This window comes from Grampus griseus (genome assembly GCF_964374135.1).
Source record: "Grampus griseus genome assembly, chromosome: 6".
NCBI classification, from domain to species: Eukaryota; Metazoa; Chordata; class Mammalia; order Artiodactyla; family Delphinidae; genus Grampus; species Grampus griseus.
In genome coordinates this window covers 4581297-4596477 of record NC_139000.1, presented here as the reverse complement: position 1 = coordinate 4596477, position 15181 = coordinate 4581297, and the positions used below count along the sequence as shown (strand labels likewise).

The following is a 15181-nucleotide window of genomic DNA, read 5'->3' as shown; positions in this document are numbered from 1 at the left end:
CTGCAGCGTGAGTGGAGTGACCCCCCGCCCTTCTCAGCTCCCAGGGACCTGGGCTAACCCTTCACAACGTCCCCTCCCCTCTTCCTTCTGCGGACCCAGCCCGGTCAGTGTGGTCCGGCTCTCAGGTTAGGAAGGGGCTGCCCTCCGGGATAACCCTGGAACTGTCCGTCGCCTCTCCTGTCCCGAAGCTTGTCCACAGCCCAATGCTTGGCTCCTGCAGAGTTGCCACCCGTGCACGCCCCGCCCCGCCCCGCCACTGAGACCATGGACGGGAACCTCTTTTCCTTCGTGAAGCTGCCCCCCGGCCCTGCCACCGTTCAAAGTTGCTCCCTCGGCTTTCTGATTGGGGCTGCCAAGACACATGTGTGAGGCAGCGACAGAACACACAGAAACAGGACGCCAAGGCCACCATATACAGTCCATCGTACGCAAGCTCTCCTCTTGGAGGAAGTTGGACAGCGTTTGAGAGAAAAGGGGACCACGAGAGCAACGGGATCCAGAAAAAGCAAAGGGCCCTCCTACGACATGTGACCCCCTTTTGGAGGCTGAGGGGGCCCCTCTAGGCACGGGGGCCTCTGCCGACGGCCTAACCTGGGCAGGGCAACCGCCAAGGGCGAGGACAGAGATGTGGCCTGCAGCCTGCGGGCTCTCACCACAACCACAGCCTCCTCCGGGGCCTTATCCATGCTGTTGGAAGAGGGGCTTCTGGAAGGAAATGGAAGTGAGCTGGGAGGAAGAAATCTGAGATGTTCTAGAGCATGAGATTGAGAAGAACTGAACGCCTGTTGACTGAGTCCCTCTGGTGACGTGCGACGCTAGAGCAGGTACAGACACTCAGCCACGTGGGGACAGCCCCCCTTCCCGGGGCTTGGAACGAGTAACAAGTTAGGTCTGCCGCATACTATTTGGGCAGGCACTCAATTTAAGCCAGGTACTCGGTGTCTCCAACATTTCAGAGAGTTGGTCCTTCTAGGGTTCACGCAATCTTGTCTATTGACAAGTACTGGGTGGCCGCTTGATAACGTCTGCCCCACAGAGGCCAGTGTTTGTATCGAAGCATGAACGAGGGAGCGAAAAAATGAACGAATGAGCGAACACAGGAACGAAGAAGCAGTGGCGGCCTGCTCAGAACATTATCCCTCACCTGTCCACGGCTAAGCTCTGCACGGGATTGAAAGGGTTACTTTTGCCTCTGCTGCCTCTAGAATAATGACTGTGGACGAAGAACCGGACATCTGCGGCTATTACTTTTGTGCTTTGCCTCCAAGTGAAAGAGCTGCGACGCAGGTGCCAGTCCCTCCGACACCATCTCTCTCGTCCCCACCTGCCCACCTGGGGCTGCACACACACTCCAGCTCTTTCTGGCCTCCCTGCCAAGATTTAACACAGTAAAAGTAGCTGCAGAGTTGCTCTCGCTCTTCCTGAGTTACTGGATGAAAATGCCCACTGTTTTGAAGTTAGGAGGTTAAAGATCAAAACAGTGAGCGCCCCTGCAGAGTTTAAATGTCAGAAAAATACGAACACGCTTGAAACCGTTCCCGGCTCTTTGTGATTCTGCCCTTTCAGACGGTGCCCCCTATTCCGAAGTTCCATTCTCTGAATCTGCTCTGCGGGAGGCTTGCCGGCTATAAAAAGCTCCTTTGCCCTAGGACCGAGTGCAGAGAGCCTCCGGGACACCGCGGTAAATGACGGGAGCCTGTCGGCAGCCGCGGCTCCACGGCCAGCTGTCCCCAGCCCTCCACCGCCGGGGAAGGGGGCTAATTGCTGACAGTCCCCGTCACAGACAAAAGGCAGGTCGCGTTTAGCGTCATGCGGTAGGATCTGCCACAGGACCTCGTGTGCTTGTCTTTAACCTGGGGAGCCAGGCACAGCCCGAGGAGAATCTGACAGGCGCGTGTTTCCATCCTCTCAGTGCCTGGTGCTATTTTCCAGAAATGAAAAGGCGAGTGTAAGCTTGGCTTGGCTCTGCGAGGCAGTGTCCCCTCCCACCCCCGGCTTTGTCACCTTGAGGGAGAGACCTGGGGGGGCTTCCCGCCTTCCCATCAGGTCTCTCTCTGCGGCGGCCACCGCTGCTACTTGTGGGCAGGAAAACACACACAACACACAGCAACTGCAACCGCATAATGAGCGCCAAGGAAAGGAAGCGCTGGGGCCCTACCTACAGCAGAGCAACGCAGGGAGACAGCTGCCCCCGTGCTGCTCACAGAGCCACGGTGGCTGCTAGTGTCCCCACCTCAGAGCTGGGGCTGGGGCACAGTTCCGGCGTCTACCCACACGGTTAGGACACTTGGGAACTGTTTCCTGCCCAAGAAATGACCTCTTATCGGTGACCAAGGATCCTCCTTGACCTTGTACTTCCCCAATCACTTTTACTCCTGTTCCAGGTTGAGTCTTTCTGGGTCAGGTTGACAACTGAGCCTCCCCCGGCCGGGTTACTTGGATGGGTGTAAGCAGGCTGATGACGGGCAGAAGGGAACGTTTACCACTGTGCTCTCAAGCAGTGTCTTTCTGGGAAATGCTACGAGCAACATCAATCAGGACACCTCAAATTTAAGTGGGTGGACAGGAAGAAAATAGAATTCTAAGCAAAAGCTGATACTAAAAAGCAGAGTTTGGAAATGTTGCCACCTAATCTTTTCTTTTGGCATTTTGAGTTTGAAATGTTAAACAGCATCCTGTCAACTGGACCAGGCCTTCAGAATCTGCAAGGAACACGGCGGTGCCAGCTTTGCTTTCAGTCTGGCTGTGGAATAGGGAGGGCGGCCCTCTGACCCACAACATGGCCTGAAACTAACACAATGAAATAAGCCCAGTGAGGTCACCCCCCATCGTGATCCCACGTTCCACATTCCTCATCTTCTTTACCAACATCTTCCGCAAGAACAAGATCCCAAGCCCCTGCGAGGCAACGATGATTAGCTGGAAAGCTTTACTGATAAAGGATGAAACTGAATTCTGTACTACGTTATTTTCCAATATATTCCTTACTTTGACAGCAAATGGACAATGTTTCAGTAGGGACGAGCACGGACTCTGTAATCCACTAATTCTTACCTGCCCCTGAAAAAGGAAAAGAACCTCAACATTAGCAGCCTTTTGTTCTCATCAGAAAGCACTACCTCCTGTCTCCAAATTATGGTTCTTTAATCTAGTACAGGTCAGTCTCAGAGGTCAAGTCCATTTAGTTAAAAAATAGGTGAGGGGAGGGATGACAAAGGAACCTCAGAAAGGGCTCTGCGTAAATACAGATAACATGCCATTCACCAGTTGAGATAACATTCCCATCTCTACAAATTCATCCATTTTTACTGCTTCAGACATGTTACATAAACTATGAGGAGGGAACTGGCGGGTGCTCCTAAATCTCCCCAACTAACCAATATCAAATTTTAAACACTGCTGCGCTGCGTGTTTGTAATTTTAAACAAATAGAAAGAGTGCTGGCAGGTTATTTTTAGGGGCGGCAGAATAAAAATACAGCACTTTCTCTCCAAATCTAAGCTTCACCAAATCTGTGTTTCACACATTTTACAACTTCCTAATAAACTTTCTGCTTGCATTCAAAAATACTTAATACTACACAGAACATTAAAAACTATATTTGCCAAGGCAAGCCTGAATGGAAATTGGACATTGTTAAAATCCCAGGTTATGGGTCTGCGATGCCCGGGGCCTCCGAAGTCATTGCCCGCTTGTTGTGGAGCCAGAGAGTAACTCACTGAAATACCACAGAGGACACTAAGATAAACCAGGTTAAAAAAAAACAAACCAAAACTGTGTTAACGTTCTTCACTGGGAAAGCGAAACAAGATGCAGATACGAGCAGTGCTCTTTCTCCTCAGAATGCTTTTCAGCCACAGCTGCTGGGGGAAAATAAGAGCTGTCAGCAGGGACAAAGTTAGCAACTAAGGCCGAGGCTTTATGCAAGCTGAACAGGTAAAGGTCTTGGCTATGGTCACCTAGATAAGAAGGCCAAGGTTAAAACATCGTTGCCTACACTAAAGCCCACACGTGACTACGCACTTTTTTTTGGGGTGGGGGTTGCGTTGGGTCTTCATTGCTGCGCGTGGGCTTTCTCTAGTTGCGGCGAGTGGGGGCTACTCTCCGTTGTGGTGCGCGGGCTTCTCATCGCGGTGGCTTCTCTTGCTGCGGAGCGCAGGCTTCAGTAGTTGTGGCTCGTGGGCTCAGTAGTTGTGGTGTGCAATCTCTAGAGTGCAGCCTCAGCAGTTGTGGCACACGGGCTTAGTTGCTCCGTGGCATGTGGGATCTTCCTGGACTAGGGCTCGAACCCATCTCCCTTGCACTGGCAGGCACACTCCCAACTACTGCACCACCAGTGAAGCCCGTGACCATGTACTTCTTTCCCTTAGGCTCTGGCCCAGGGAGGGAGGCTGTTTTTTCCTTTCTGCATCTAAGTTGCCCAGCTGGGTGAAGGTCTGGGGCTGTCAGAAGAGCCAACACTATGATTCTCTTTTTGAAATGAATTTTAAGTTTCGGATTAGTTTCAGATTTACAGAAAAGTTGCAAACATGGTACACATAGTTCCCATATACCCCTCACCCGGTTGCCCCACTGTTAGCATCTTTCATTATCGGGTACGTTCATCACAACTAAGAAACCAGCGTTGGTTACTTATTATTGACTCAAGTCCACACCTTATTTGGATTTCACCGGTTTTTCCATTAATATGTTCTTTCTGGTTCAGAATCTAACCCACGGTAGCACACTGCATTTAACTGTGATAAGATCGTGACATTTTCATGCTTACGCAGGCTCCCTAAGTGTGTGGTGTTACGCCTCAGACCGCTCCCCAACCCTGGACATCTGTCCTTTGCTTCCCCCTTTCACTGTAAAGGGGCCCAGGGAGCAACGCGAGTTGAGGTACATTAGACGCCAATAGCGGGCTGGTCCGTGATGCTCCTTTGATACAGAAGCCCAGTGCTCACTGCTGAATGCGGATGGGCTTTCCTTTTGGGTGATGACAATGTTTTGGAACTGGATAGAGGTGGTGGCTGCACAACAATGTGGAAGTCTAAGAGCTATGGAATTGTTCACTTTAAAATGGTTATGTTATATGAATTTCACCTCAACTGCAAAAAACCCACCACCCTATGCTAAGCTACCCGGCACACCCTGGACACAGTTTTTACTCAAGTGGGGATAACTCGGGCCCAGCTTTCAAAATCGCATCCTTCCTCCACACTAATCCCTCCGCTGGCTTCTCACTGAATTGACAGTAAAATCCCAATTCTGCACCGGGACCTAAAGGCACCTGCAGGGCCGGCCCTGCCTCGCGTGCCTTCCCCGCCGCCCTCTGCCAGCTCCCATCGCACGGGTCCCAGCGGTGCTGGACTGTGCAAGTCCCTCCTCCACAGCAGCTTTCAGGGCTGCTGCTTCCACTGTCTGGGACCCTCTTCCCGTGGCCTTTCGCGTGGCTGGCTCCTTCTCCTGCTTCCCGCCTCAGTTTAAATTTTGCTGCATAAAGCCCTCCTGAGACCACCCTGATGCGAAGGAGGTCCCTCCTGTCCTCGACCACAGCCCCCGGTAATGACCTGGAGTTCTCTTATTGATTCTGCTTCCTTGTTTGTCTTGTTTCCCCTGTATTCCTAGCACCTAGCATAGTGCTTGCCCACGGCAAAGGGGCTCAATAAATAATTGCTGTTGAACGTGAGGAGGCAATGAGTGGATTTACAACCAACTCTATTATTTGCACTGCTGGATGGAAGCGGACACAGAGGACGGAGAGCACAGAAGAAAGTGGCTGGTGCCCTGCAGGGGACCTGGCCTGAGGGCCATGGGAGAAGCCTTCAGAAGCCTCTTCAGAAGCCTTCAGAAGTATTGAGCTGGGCCAGGGAAGGGATCCTTCCACCACTGGGAGCTGGGAAATGGACTTTCTCTGGTCACATTTCATTTTTTTCTGACATTTCCCAGAAAGTATTTCTTGGGGAAGCCCAACAGCTGAAAAAGATGCCACTGTAATACAGAGTGGGGGTGGGGTAGGGCCAGCCCTCATTCCTCAGCCCATCCTCACCCTTAAGGCACCCGTGTAGATTACAGGGCTGTGAGAAACTGAATTTAAAAACTGTGGGTTGAGTCTGAAGCAACTCAAAAGCCTCTGATTTTTTTTTAAAGGCATAATTTATATACAGTAAAATTTGCCCTTTGTGGGCATATAGTTCGTTCCATGAGTTTTGAAACATACTGTTGTGTCATCACCGTAATTAAGACCCAATATTTTCATCACCCAAACATGTTCCCTTATAGCTCTTTGGGGACAATCTCCTTCCCTCACTCCTAACCCCTGGCAACCACTGGTATGATTTCTGTCCCTAATGTTTTCTTTTCCAGAACATGACATAAATGGAATCATACAGTGAGCAGCCTTTTGTGTCTGGCTCTTCTCACTTTTTAAAAAGCCTCTGATTTAAGACCAATGTTTACACCTCGAAGTATTCATATTTCCCTTAGCGCCTCCTGAGGAAGAAGCAAAAAGTACAACTTACCTTCTGGAATACTTGATAGTTGGATTTGGACCATATATCGAGCTGGGGGGGGAGAGATAAAATATCGGCATCAATTTTAGAATTCTGGACTCCAAGAAATGATATCGTAACTACTGTTATTAAGCTTGAAAAAAACACATGATTATAGAAAAACAGAATCTTGGGGTTGAAAGGATCCTAAATGTTGAGCCTGAATTTCCTCTTTATCAACCTGTGGTGATTTGAGAAGACGATACGAAGAGGTATAAGAAGTCAACCTGAGGCACTTGCTGCGTCCGCAGCCCCGTGAGCTGAGCCCCTCGTTCACTTCTCTAACTTTGACCCCTGCCACGGTTCTCTTGCGTCACCCAACATGCCAAGGTCAGTCCTGCCTCAGGACCTTTGCACCTGCTGTGCTCTTCGCCTGGACTGCTTTTCCCACAAACCCTCCCATGGCTCCTCCTTCACTTCCTTTGGCTCCAACATCACCTTGTCAGAGAGGCATCTCCCAGTTACTCTACAATATTCCCATACCTGTTGTCTTGCTTCTCTTTATTCTTTCAAAAATTAAAAATCTTCACAGCTCTTAAAACTAACTGAAGCTTTTACTTCTTTTGTTTACGTTGTCCTGGCACAGGACCTAGCATGTTACAGGCATGCGTGGAGGAAAACAGTGACATGTTACCTCCAGATAACTCGGAAGAAAACCTCAAAAGAAACATAGGAAGTTAATTCCCTACACTATCAATTTGGCTGAAGAAAATTGTTGGGCAGCGGGTCACATTTGGGAGGATAAGTCAGGTTTCTATCATGATCTTAGTGCCGCGGTTTAGCCCAGGGCTTAACAAATGTAGCATTTAAAGACTATTCAGACATTGTGGAAGGGATAAGAACAACTTTTTGTATCTTTTCGTTTCACCCAATCACTGCCAAGATGACAGCGAGAAGCCAAAGATTCTACATCTAAATTATTGGAAAAGTCACATCAATATCTGAAGCAATAGAGTTCTCTTTCCATTTTCAGCCCACAGCGGCTTCTTCTGCAGTTCTCTGCTGTTTATCCTTCCTGCCTGTTCACATCATACACAGGCTGACATAAACACAGGGCCATGGAAAAAGAGAAAAGGAAGAATCTGCATATAGAGTGAAAAGTTCGCTTTAATTTAAAAGAGAAAATTACATACGTATAAAAAAACCTTCAGTATCTGCAAAATGTTTTAAATAAAAAAATCATCCAGACAGAAATACGCACAGGGTTAGTTAAGAGATGGACTCTCTAGCCTGATTGTGGCTTCTGAAAACACACAGCGCTCACTCCAAGTGAGGGTGTTGCTCTTTTTGAAGGCGTTGAAATACATTATTCAGGACCCTAGGGACCAGTTCTGACCACCTGGGATAGAAGGACGCTAGACGACACGCCCTGCTTCCCAGGCGCACAGGGGTGAGAAAGGGATCCGATGACAGTGGCTTCCCCTTTTGCTGTGAAGGTGCAGCAGGCAGCCTGTACTTGATTTTCTGCTAGATTTATGCCAAAGAAAGCCATTTAAGCAGGTGTTCTAGAGTTAGTGCCCTGCCTCTCCTCAGGGCCAGCAGGAAGAGTTCAGAGATTCACTTCAGGGAGCCGGGACTGATGCAAGTGAATGTTCACTAGCCTCAGCTTATTTGCTACAAAGGAGGGCGTGGCTACCAATTGTTTGCTGGCTGCAATATTCAAAAAGGAGCGTTCTGGAAGCTACAAACTTTCAGCCCCATGAACGAGAAATTATGCTGAACTACAGTGTCAGGGAAAAGAAACTAAGCATCCCCCAGTACTCTGGGCAAGCATCAGAAAGATCTTAAAATGGAAAAGCCAACCTTATGGTAACTGGGGCTGAATCTGCAGTCTTAGGAGCAGCCTGTGGGACTCTGGGGATTAGAGTGAGTATTTTAGGGGTGGGAATGTGGTCTCTTTTCAGATAAAATGGAAACAAACCCCACAGATGACCAACTGCTTCAGCACAGATTCATCTGCTCTAAGGTTACACGTCAGACATCAAAGGTCCTCTTGATGCACAGGAAGGACTGGTGATAACAGTGACAGTCAAGTTCACTCACCGAAATGAAAAATCCGAATGCCCCAAAATCAGCAGGCAAAGGAACGCTGACTATGATGCCCATCAGCATCTCCGGCACAGCCAGAGAGGGCGGATACCATCTGCAGATGACCACGTGTTCAGCCTGCACTGCACCTGCGTCATCTTTCTAAAGTCTCCCAGCGATCGCACGAGAATGATAAAATTATTTCCAATTCACAGATGAGGAAACTGAGGCCCCAAGACGTTAAGCAGCTTGTCCAAAATCACATCGTTAACATGTGGTAGAGAATTCAAAACCAGGTGTATCTCCAGAGGCCCAGCTCTTAACCTGGGAGGCAGATGGCCCTGTACCTAGAATTCAGAGGGAATGCTGACTCCCAGTGGCCCCTAAGCTGTCACAGCTCAAAGTGGTGGTGGGACAGTCTTGCAAAGCTCAAGGTGACAAACCTTTCAGGCCTGCTGACGTGACAAACATCGCCACTAGAATTCCTTCAGCAGCGAGTGAAAATCACGGCAGCTTATCAGAAAGTTATCAGTTCTTCATTTCAAAAAATAGTACAATGAAACTATAAATTATCTAAAGTTAACACTTCCAAATAAAACCCAAGCCTCACAGGCACTTCAACGTCTAAAGCTTTTATTTATTAGTAGCTTCGTCTTGCAAGGTCAACAGGTGATGTGTCAGTAGGGGGAGGGTGCTATAAACCAGCCATGGTGATGGATTTCTCCATGGTCACCCAAGTTTTCAAAACCACAAACTTCTACTTGGTCATCTGCTTAAGTCTGCCCACCCTCCCCTGGAGAATAAAAAAGTGAACAAGTTTTACAGGTCTGTTCTTCTTCAACTTTTGACTTTCAATCAGGACATGCACTTGTTACTAAAAAACTGCTGAAAGCACAATTTCAGGGCATCCTCTGCATATGAATTAAACCGGATTCCCCTTCCCCGATAAGTAACAAGAGGCCATTTTTCTGAAGGTTGTCTGAACAATTTCAAAGGCTATAACAAATCAAAATGTTCCCTGCATCTAATATCAAATGGGGCTGATGCCAACACTTATTAGAGGTATCAGATTCAAGCTTCTTCCCCCAACCGCCTCGACCCAAACACACACACACACAACTCTGAAGTGGGAAGAATGCGGGGATCAGAAATTACCCTGGAGGCAGCTCTGGCTGTCTTTGAAGGTTCCCTTTGATACCACCATTTCTTTTCCTCTCTTGTGCTAGGAGGCTAAAAGCGGCCTTTTTAAAATTGATATGGGATAATTAATGAAGCTATAGCATTAACATAACCTAAATCCCCTAATAAGATAAATTCAACCGAGACACATATTTTTTCAGCTAAGTCTGACTGGTGTAAAGTCAGGACAATGGCCAGGTATTCAACATGCTGAGTCATGGCTCCTTGCTCCTCCCTGATGACAATGAAGAGTAGGGTGGTAAGTCTTAACAGCATTTTTATATTTTGTTCGAGGAATTAGTCTGCTGGCGCTTGGCATCAAAAATATGCATCACAGGTAAAGACGCAGGATGATCAGGGTAGAGGCCGTGCTGTTAGTGCAAAGTGAGGGACAGGCTTGCTGGGATTCTAACGGGGGGAAAACCTGCCAGAGCTGGAAAGCGGGGTGGCGTGGGGCCACTCTTGTAACAACAGGGCTAAGAACCCTTTCAGAAGCTGGCTGCTTTCGGTCTGGAAGAACACAGACAACTGCACAGGCAGGAGGAATTCGCAGTTCAGACCCCGAAGCCGCGGCGAGGCTTTCCCAGCCACACCTAGTGCGTCAGGGCAGCGATCCACCCCCAGGCAAGCGCTTAGGCACCAGCTCAGCAAATGCAGGGCTGCACCTCTGCAACAGCAAAGCCGCAGGCAATGTGTTCTTAGACCACACCTCAGGCTCCGAAGGCTCCTTCCAAACCTGCATTTTGTTTGGGATGTGCCAGAGGGGCCAACACGTTAATTGCACTAATGCTTGTATGTAGATAAATGTATAAGTTCACATATACCAGTATCAGTACTAAAAAGAGAACACTAATAATGGCTGCACAACTTTATTTTTATCATTTGTAAGGTACTCTGAAAAAAAGGGGTGCATTGAATTGGCTGGGCTTAGATTCTGGGCGAGCTTCTCTGACAAATGCGGTAAATGTGCCTTTAAAACAACAAGTGGGGACTTCCCTGGTGGCGCAGTGGTTCGGACTCCGAGCTCCCAGTGCAGGGGGCCGGGGTTCGATCCCTGGTTAGGGAACTAGATCCCACATGCATGCCACAACTAAGGAGCCCAGGTTCCGCAACTAAGACCTAGCGCAACAAAATAAATAAATAAATATTTTAAAAAAGAACAAGGGGACTCAGTCCTCCTAATCGTGCTCTTCCTGCTTTTAGGGTCCCTGCTTATCTCTAGGTCAATGTATGCAGCTGTGAAAGGAAGCAAGAGGTCTCCTGTACCACCTTTGCGATATGACTCAGAATGCAGGCTCCCAGACACACACTCACTTTCCTTCTGGTGAACAGAGAACCCACGCTAATCCCTCCTTAGGGAGCCACGACCCGTGTGCACGTGCGTGCTTCCTTTATTCTTTATTTACGACTTCACTCCCTGGTGCTCCGTCTAGTGCCCGTCTCTCATTTCTTTTTTTCTTCCGGCTCTCATTTCTGATTCTCCATTCTTCCGGCCCACCTAAAGCATTTTCACATCCCCAGGAGGCTTTTTCATTACCCCCTCCCGCACACTCTTATTCTACTGTGTTTTAGGCACTGAGGTATATCCACAGGAGGGAGAGAGTCTCGGGACAGAGCCTGGACCCTCGAGGAGCCCCTGGCAGATGGAGGTTTGGGACCTGGCTCGGTGAGTGACTGTAGGCAAGTCATTTTACCATGCTGGGTCTCAGTTTCCTTGTCTGGAAGATGAGTCTAACAGTGGTACCTACGGTTCCATAACCACTGGAGGCAAGGTCTGTTTCGCACAATGTCTACCAGGCCAAACATGGAGGACGCTAGAATATTCATTAACTGCAAGACAGACATGCAACAAATAATCAGGACGGACTGATCCTAGTACCAGAGGAAGACTGTTCAAAATGCCACGGAGGTTCGAGTGGATGACGATGACTTGTACTGTGAGTAGAGGTAAACCCAGGCCTGCCATCTCCAGAGCCCGTGCTCACAGAAGAGGCCTCTGGGAAAATGGGGGCCGGGTGAGAAGGGACAGAGCGCTCAGCCAGTGTAAAGCCAGTAAGCGCGCCAGGTGGACGGGAGGGGGCAAGCGTCCCAGGTCAAGGGCACAGAGCACAGGTGCAAGCGTGGGCAAGAATCTGGCACGTTGTGGGAGCCACAAGTAGCACGAAAGGCTGGAAGGTAAAAGACGAAATGTATGTAGAGAGTGACGGCAGATGAGGTCGCAGAGGCGGGCAGAGGCCAGACCACTGGGCATTTCCACGCCTTGCTAAGGGGTCTGGATTCTATTCTACAAGCCAGAGTTTTCGGAAGTGTGTTTTGCCTAACACCAGTGTCACAATACGCTCCAAGAATAAAGGAAGAAAAAAGATGGATGGTCAAATTAGCTGGGAAAAGACTGCATACGATGTGCCCCTCTTGGGAGATTCCCAGGCACTTCGGCAAACTAAGTGCTTAAGAATTTCCACAGCAAAGAAAGAATCCTACCAAACTTTCTCTAACCCAGGGTTTCTCAAACTTTTTTGATCATGGATTGCTTTGTGCCTAACATCTACTAATATCCCACTTTGCTGCTTTGGGCAACGGGGACATGGCAGAAAGCAAGAAATCATCCCCTTGGCTGTGTATTTCAGGAAGACAGCTCTGGAGGCCAGGTGAAGGAGAGACGGCGGAGGGAAGCAGGACTGCAGACTAGAAGTGAGGAGGCTGGTGCAGCGACTCAGCGGAGAGAGGAGAAGCGAGGAGTGAAGATGGATGGGAGGGGCCCAGCGGGAGGGATAAAGAGGGAGACTCGCCAGGACCCACTATCAGACTCCATATGGAGACAGCGGAAGGAAGGCCTGAGCAGTGAGGTGGTACAGTCACCCTGGAGAAGGACCAGCTGAGGGAAGCTGAGGTTGATTTTGGACAGGCTGAACTTGAGGTCCATCTGGGGAGGAGAGGTCTGACCTCGACACAAATCAGGAGTGATCCCTGTGCGGGGGACACGTGCAACCACAGGGGTACATGTAAGAATGACCAAGGGGCATGAGAGGAGGGGGAAGAGAACCCCCAGTAATCTGGGAGTCAAGGGGGTAGATGGGAGGAAAGGAACTACCCATAGCAGCTGAGGAGGAGTAATCAGAGAGAAATTCTAGAAGAATACACGTGAGACTGTTTTCTAATTCCCTTGTTTTAAGTGCAGAATAAAAATAATACTAATCACTTATTGACTATTAACTAGGTGGCAAACCGCTTGTGTTATTTCGGACACTTTCGGTATGGGGCAGTTAAATAAATATCATGTTCAAGATTGATACTGATACTTCAAAACAGGTAAACCTCCACTCCTGAGAATCTCCACGCAGAGTGTGCCTCACTGGCGCCCTGCACTTGGCATCTCTTACAGCACGGTCATTATTAGTACCTAGCTTTTACGTATTTATTCTTTATATCCCCAAGTCACTTGTAAGTCCTTGGAGAGTAAGGGCGTGTTTCAAAGCAGGGGTGACTATAAAGTTGTAAATCTTGAACAGAGGCAAAAAGAACCCTGTCTCTAGATGACCACTGACTCGGGCTCTTGGCGAGGGTCTCCACCGCCCCAGCCTCGCCTCTGCTGCTGCGAAGGAGTTTGGAATTTCTCGTCTAGAATCGCCATCTGAGTTTCTGAGTCACATACACAACAGATCACACTTGCCCCAATTATCTATTTTATTCTCCACACTTGCTCCAAAGACACTTTGGTTTTCCCAAAAGGAAAAAGGAAAGCTTCTCTGGAGGACTGCTTTTCTCTCAATGGGGAGATGTATGAGAACTCTGCAGGGACCTGGGAGTAAGAGTAGCTTCCCATGGTGACGACACTCAAGTGGAATGTGGAAATTCGAAATGCTGGGTTACTTGTTCAAAATACAAACCCACTGTACAATCCCAAAATACAGACCCACTTTATGGGTCACACCTTTTATATAACACACTGTTATGTGCTAAGCTACATTTGTCCCCTGTTTTTGGAGAACAGTCTATCCTCATTATAATGTGGCCGTTGGGTGGTAAGTGCTGGTACAAACAAACTTTTAAATTTTAACGGGATTCATGAAGAGAAGGGAAAGCTCCAGGGAGAGGTGAAGATGCAGGCTTAGTGTCAGGAAGTGACCAGGGTGTATCTGGGTGGGTATCTCTGGCAGAAGGCTCATTACGCTCTGGAAGCAAACACAAATGAAGGCTGTCGACTCCCATTAGCATCTTCTGGTGCTCTCTGTATCTCCATAGGGAGAAGAGAAATTAGGGGTTCACGTGGGTGAACTTCGCATGAAACAAATCACTCCTGGAAATAACTCATCTTTTTTCAATTACAGTATTCAATATGGACTGCTATGGATAACCAACTTCTGGGGGCTCCTTGCTAGTTTCAAGGAAAATGATCATTATCAGGTTGTGTGTCACATTAACTTGAATTTTCCTCATGGTTCTAGGAAAAGCAAAATGCTGAACCCTGGGCTATTGATGTGCTGTGCGACTAGGCAAAAAAAAAGAAAAAAGAAAAAGAAGGGAAAGAAAAGAAAGGAAGAAAGAAATCCATTTCCTCAGAAGACACATTTAATGAGGCAACTGGGGGTCTAAGGTGATAAATTAGAAATTCAACTAAGGGTAACAGGCTTAAAGGAAAAAGCAGAAGCTTGATGAAAAATGCAAGGGGAGAGAGAGAAATGTTTTTTGTAAAGTGTTCAGCTTCATACTGATACAGCTGTGATTGCTAGTGTTTAATGTCATTCATCTGGGACTCTATTACCTTTGTTCTGGGATACAGAAAATAAAGGAAAAAACCAAAGACTCCAGAATGCTTACCTTGCCATCCTCCGTGTGGACGTTTTCATTATACCCCTTTACTATCGTTCGATCAATGAACAGGCTCCGCATGACAACGATCACTTTCAACACCTTTCCCAAGGTCACCTGTCAAGACACACGTGTACAAACAGGAATGCTTACATTGGAACATGCAAATCACATGAATTGGGCAAGACAATGAGAAGTAGAGAGGATCACCTCTCCTCCTGTTCCTGAGAGACACACCAGTGGACGCTCGGAGGAAAGGCGCGTTGGTCGCGCCTTGTGCCAGCCTCCTGAGGCGCTTAAGGTGGCGCAGGTCCCAATTCATCTAACTACCCTGAATTTATTTATAATATTGGCGTAGAAACTCGCAGGATAATTTCCAAATGTTTACTATCTGCTGGATAAAGTAAGTTTCCCTTTTTTTTTTTTTCCTGTCTTAAGATTACCTTCTTCAAAGACTATCCTGCAATTCTGGCCTTCTAGGAGTCAGAGCACATTTGTTCTCATATTATGTCATGAGCCTATGTACACCCATAGACTATGTAGAGAGTACAACAGAGGGATGAAAGGCAGGCACCAGATATCCCCTGGTTGAACTATCTTTTTTTTTTTTTTAAATATTTATTTGGCTGTGT

The 15181-nt window shown here is 48.1% G+C and overlaps 1 protein-coding gene across 1 annotated transcript in view; it reads right to left on the bottom strand.

The window, feature by feature from the left end:
* The window catches only part of MED27 (mediator complex subunit 27), a 196914-nt gene that overhangs the window by 14252 nt on the left and 167481 nt on the right, over positions 1-15181 (bottom strand). Inside the window, exons 5-6 of the mRNA XM_082657425.1 lie at positions 14559-14666; positions 6504-6545 (exon numbers count right to left, since the gene is read on the bottom strand). Coding sequence (XP_082513551.1) covers positions 6504-6545; positions 14559-14666 — 150 coding nt within the window. The remainder of the gene's footprint in view (positions 1-6503; positions 6546-14558; positions 14667-15181) is intronic.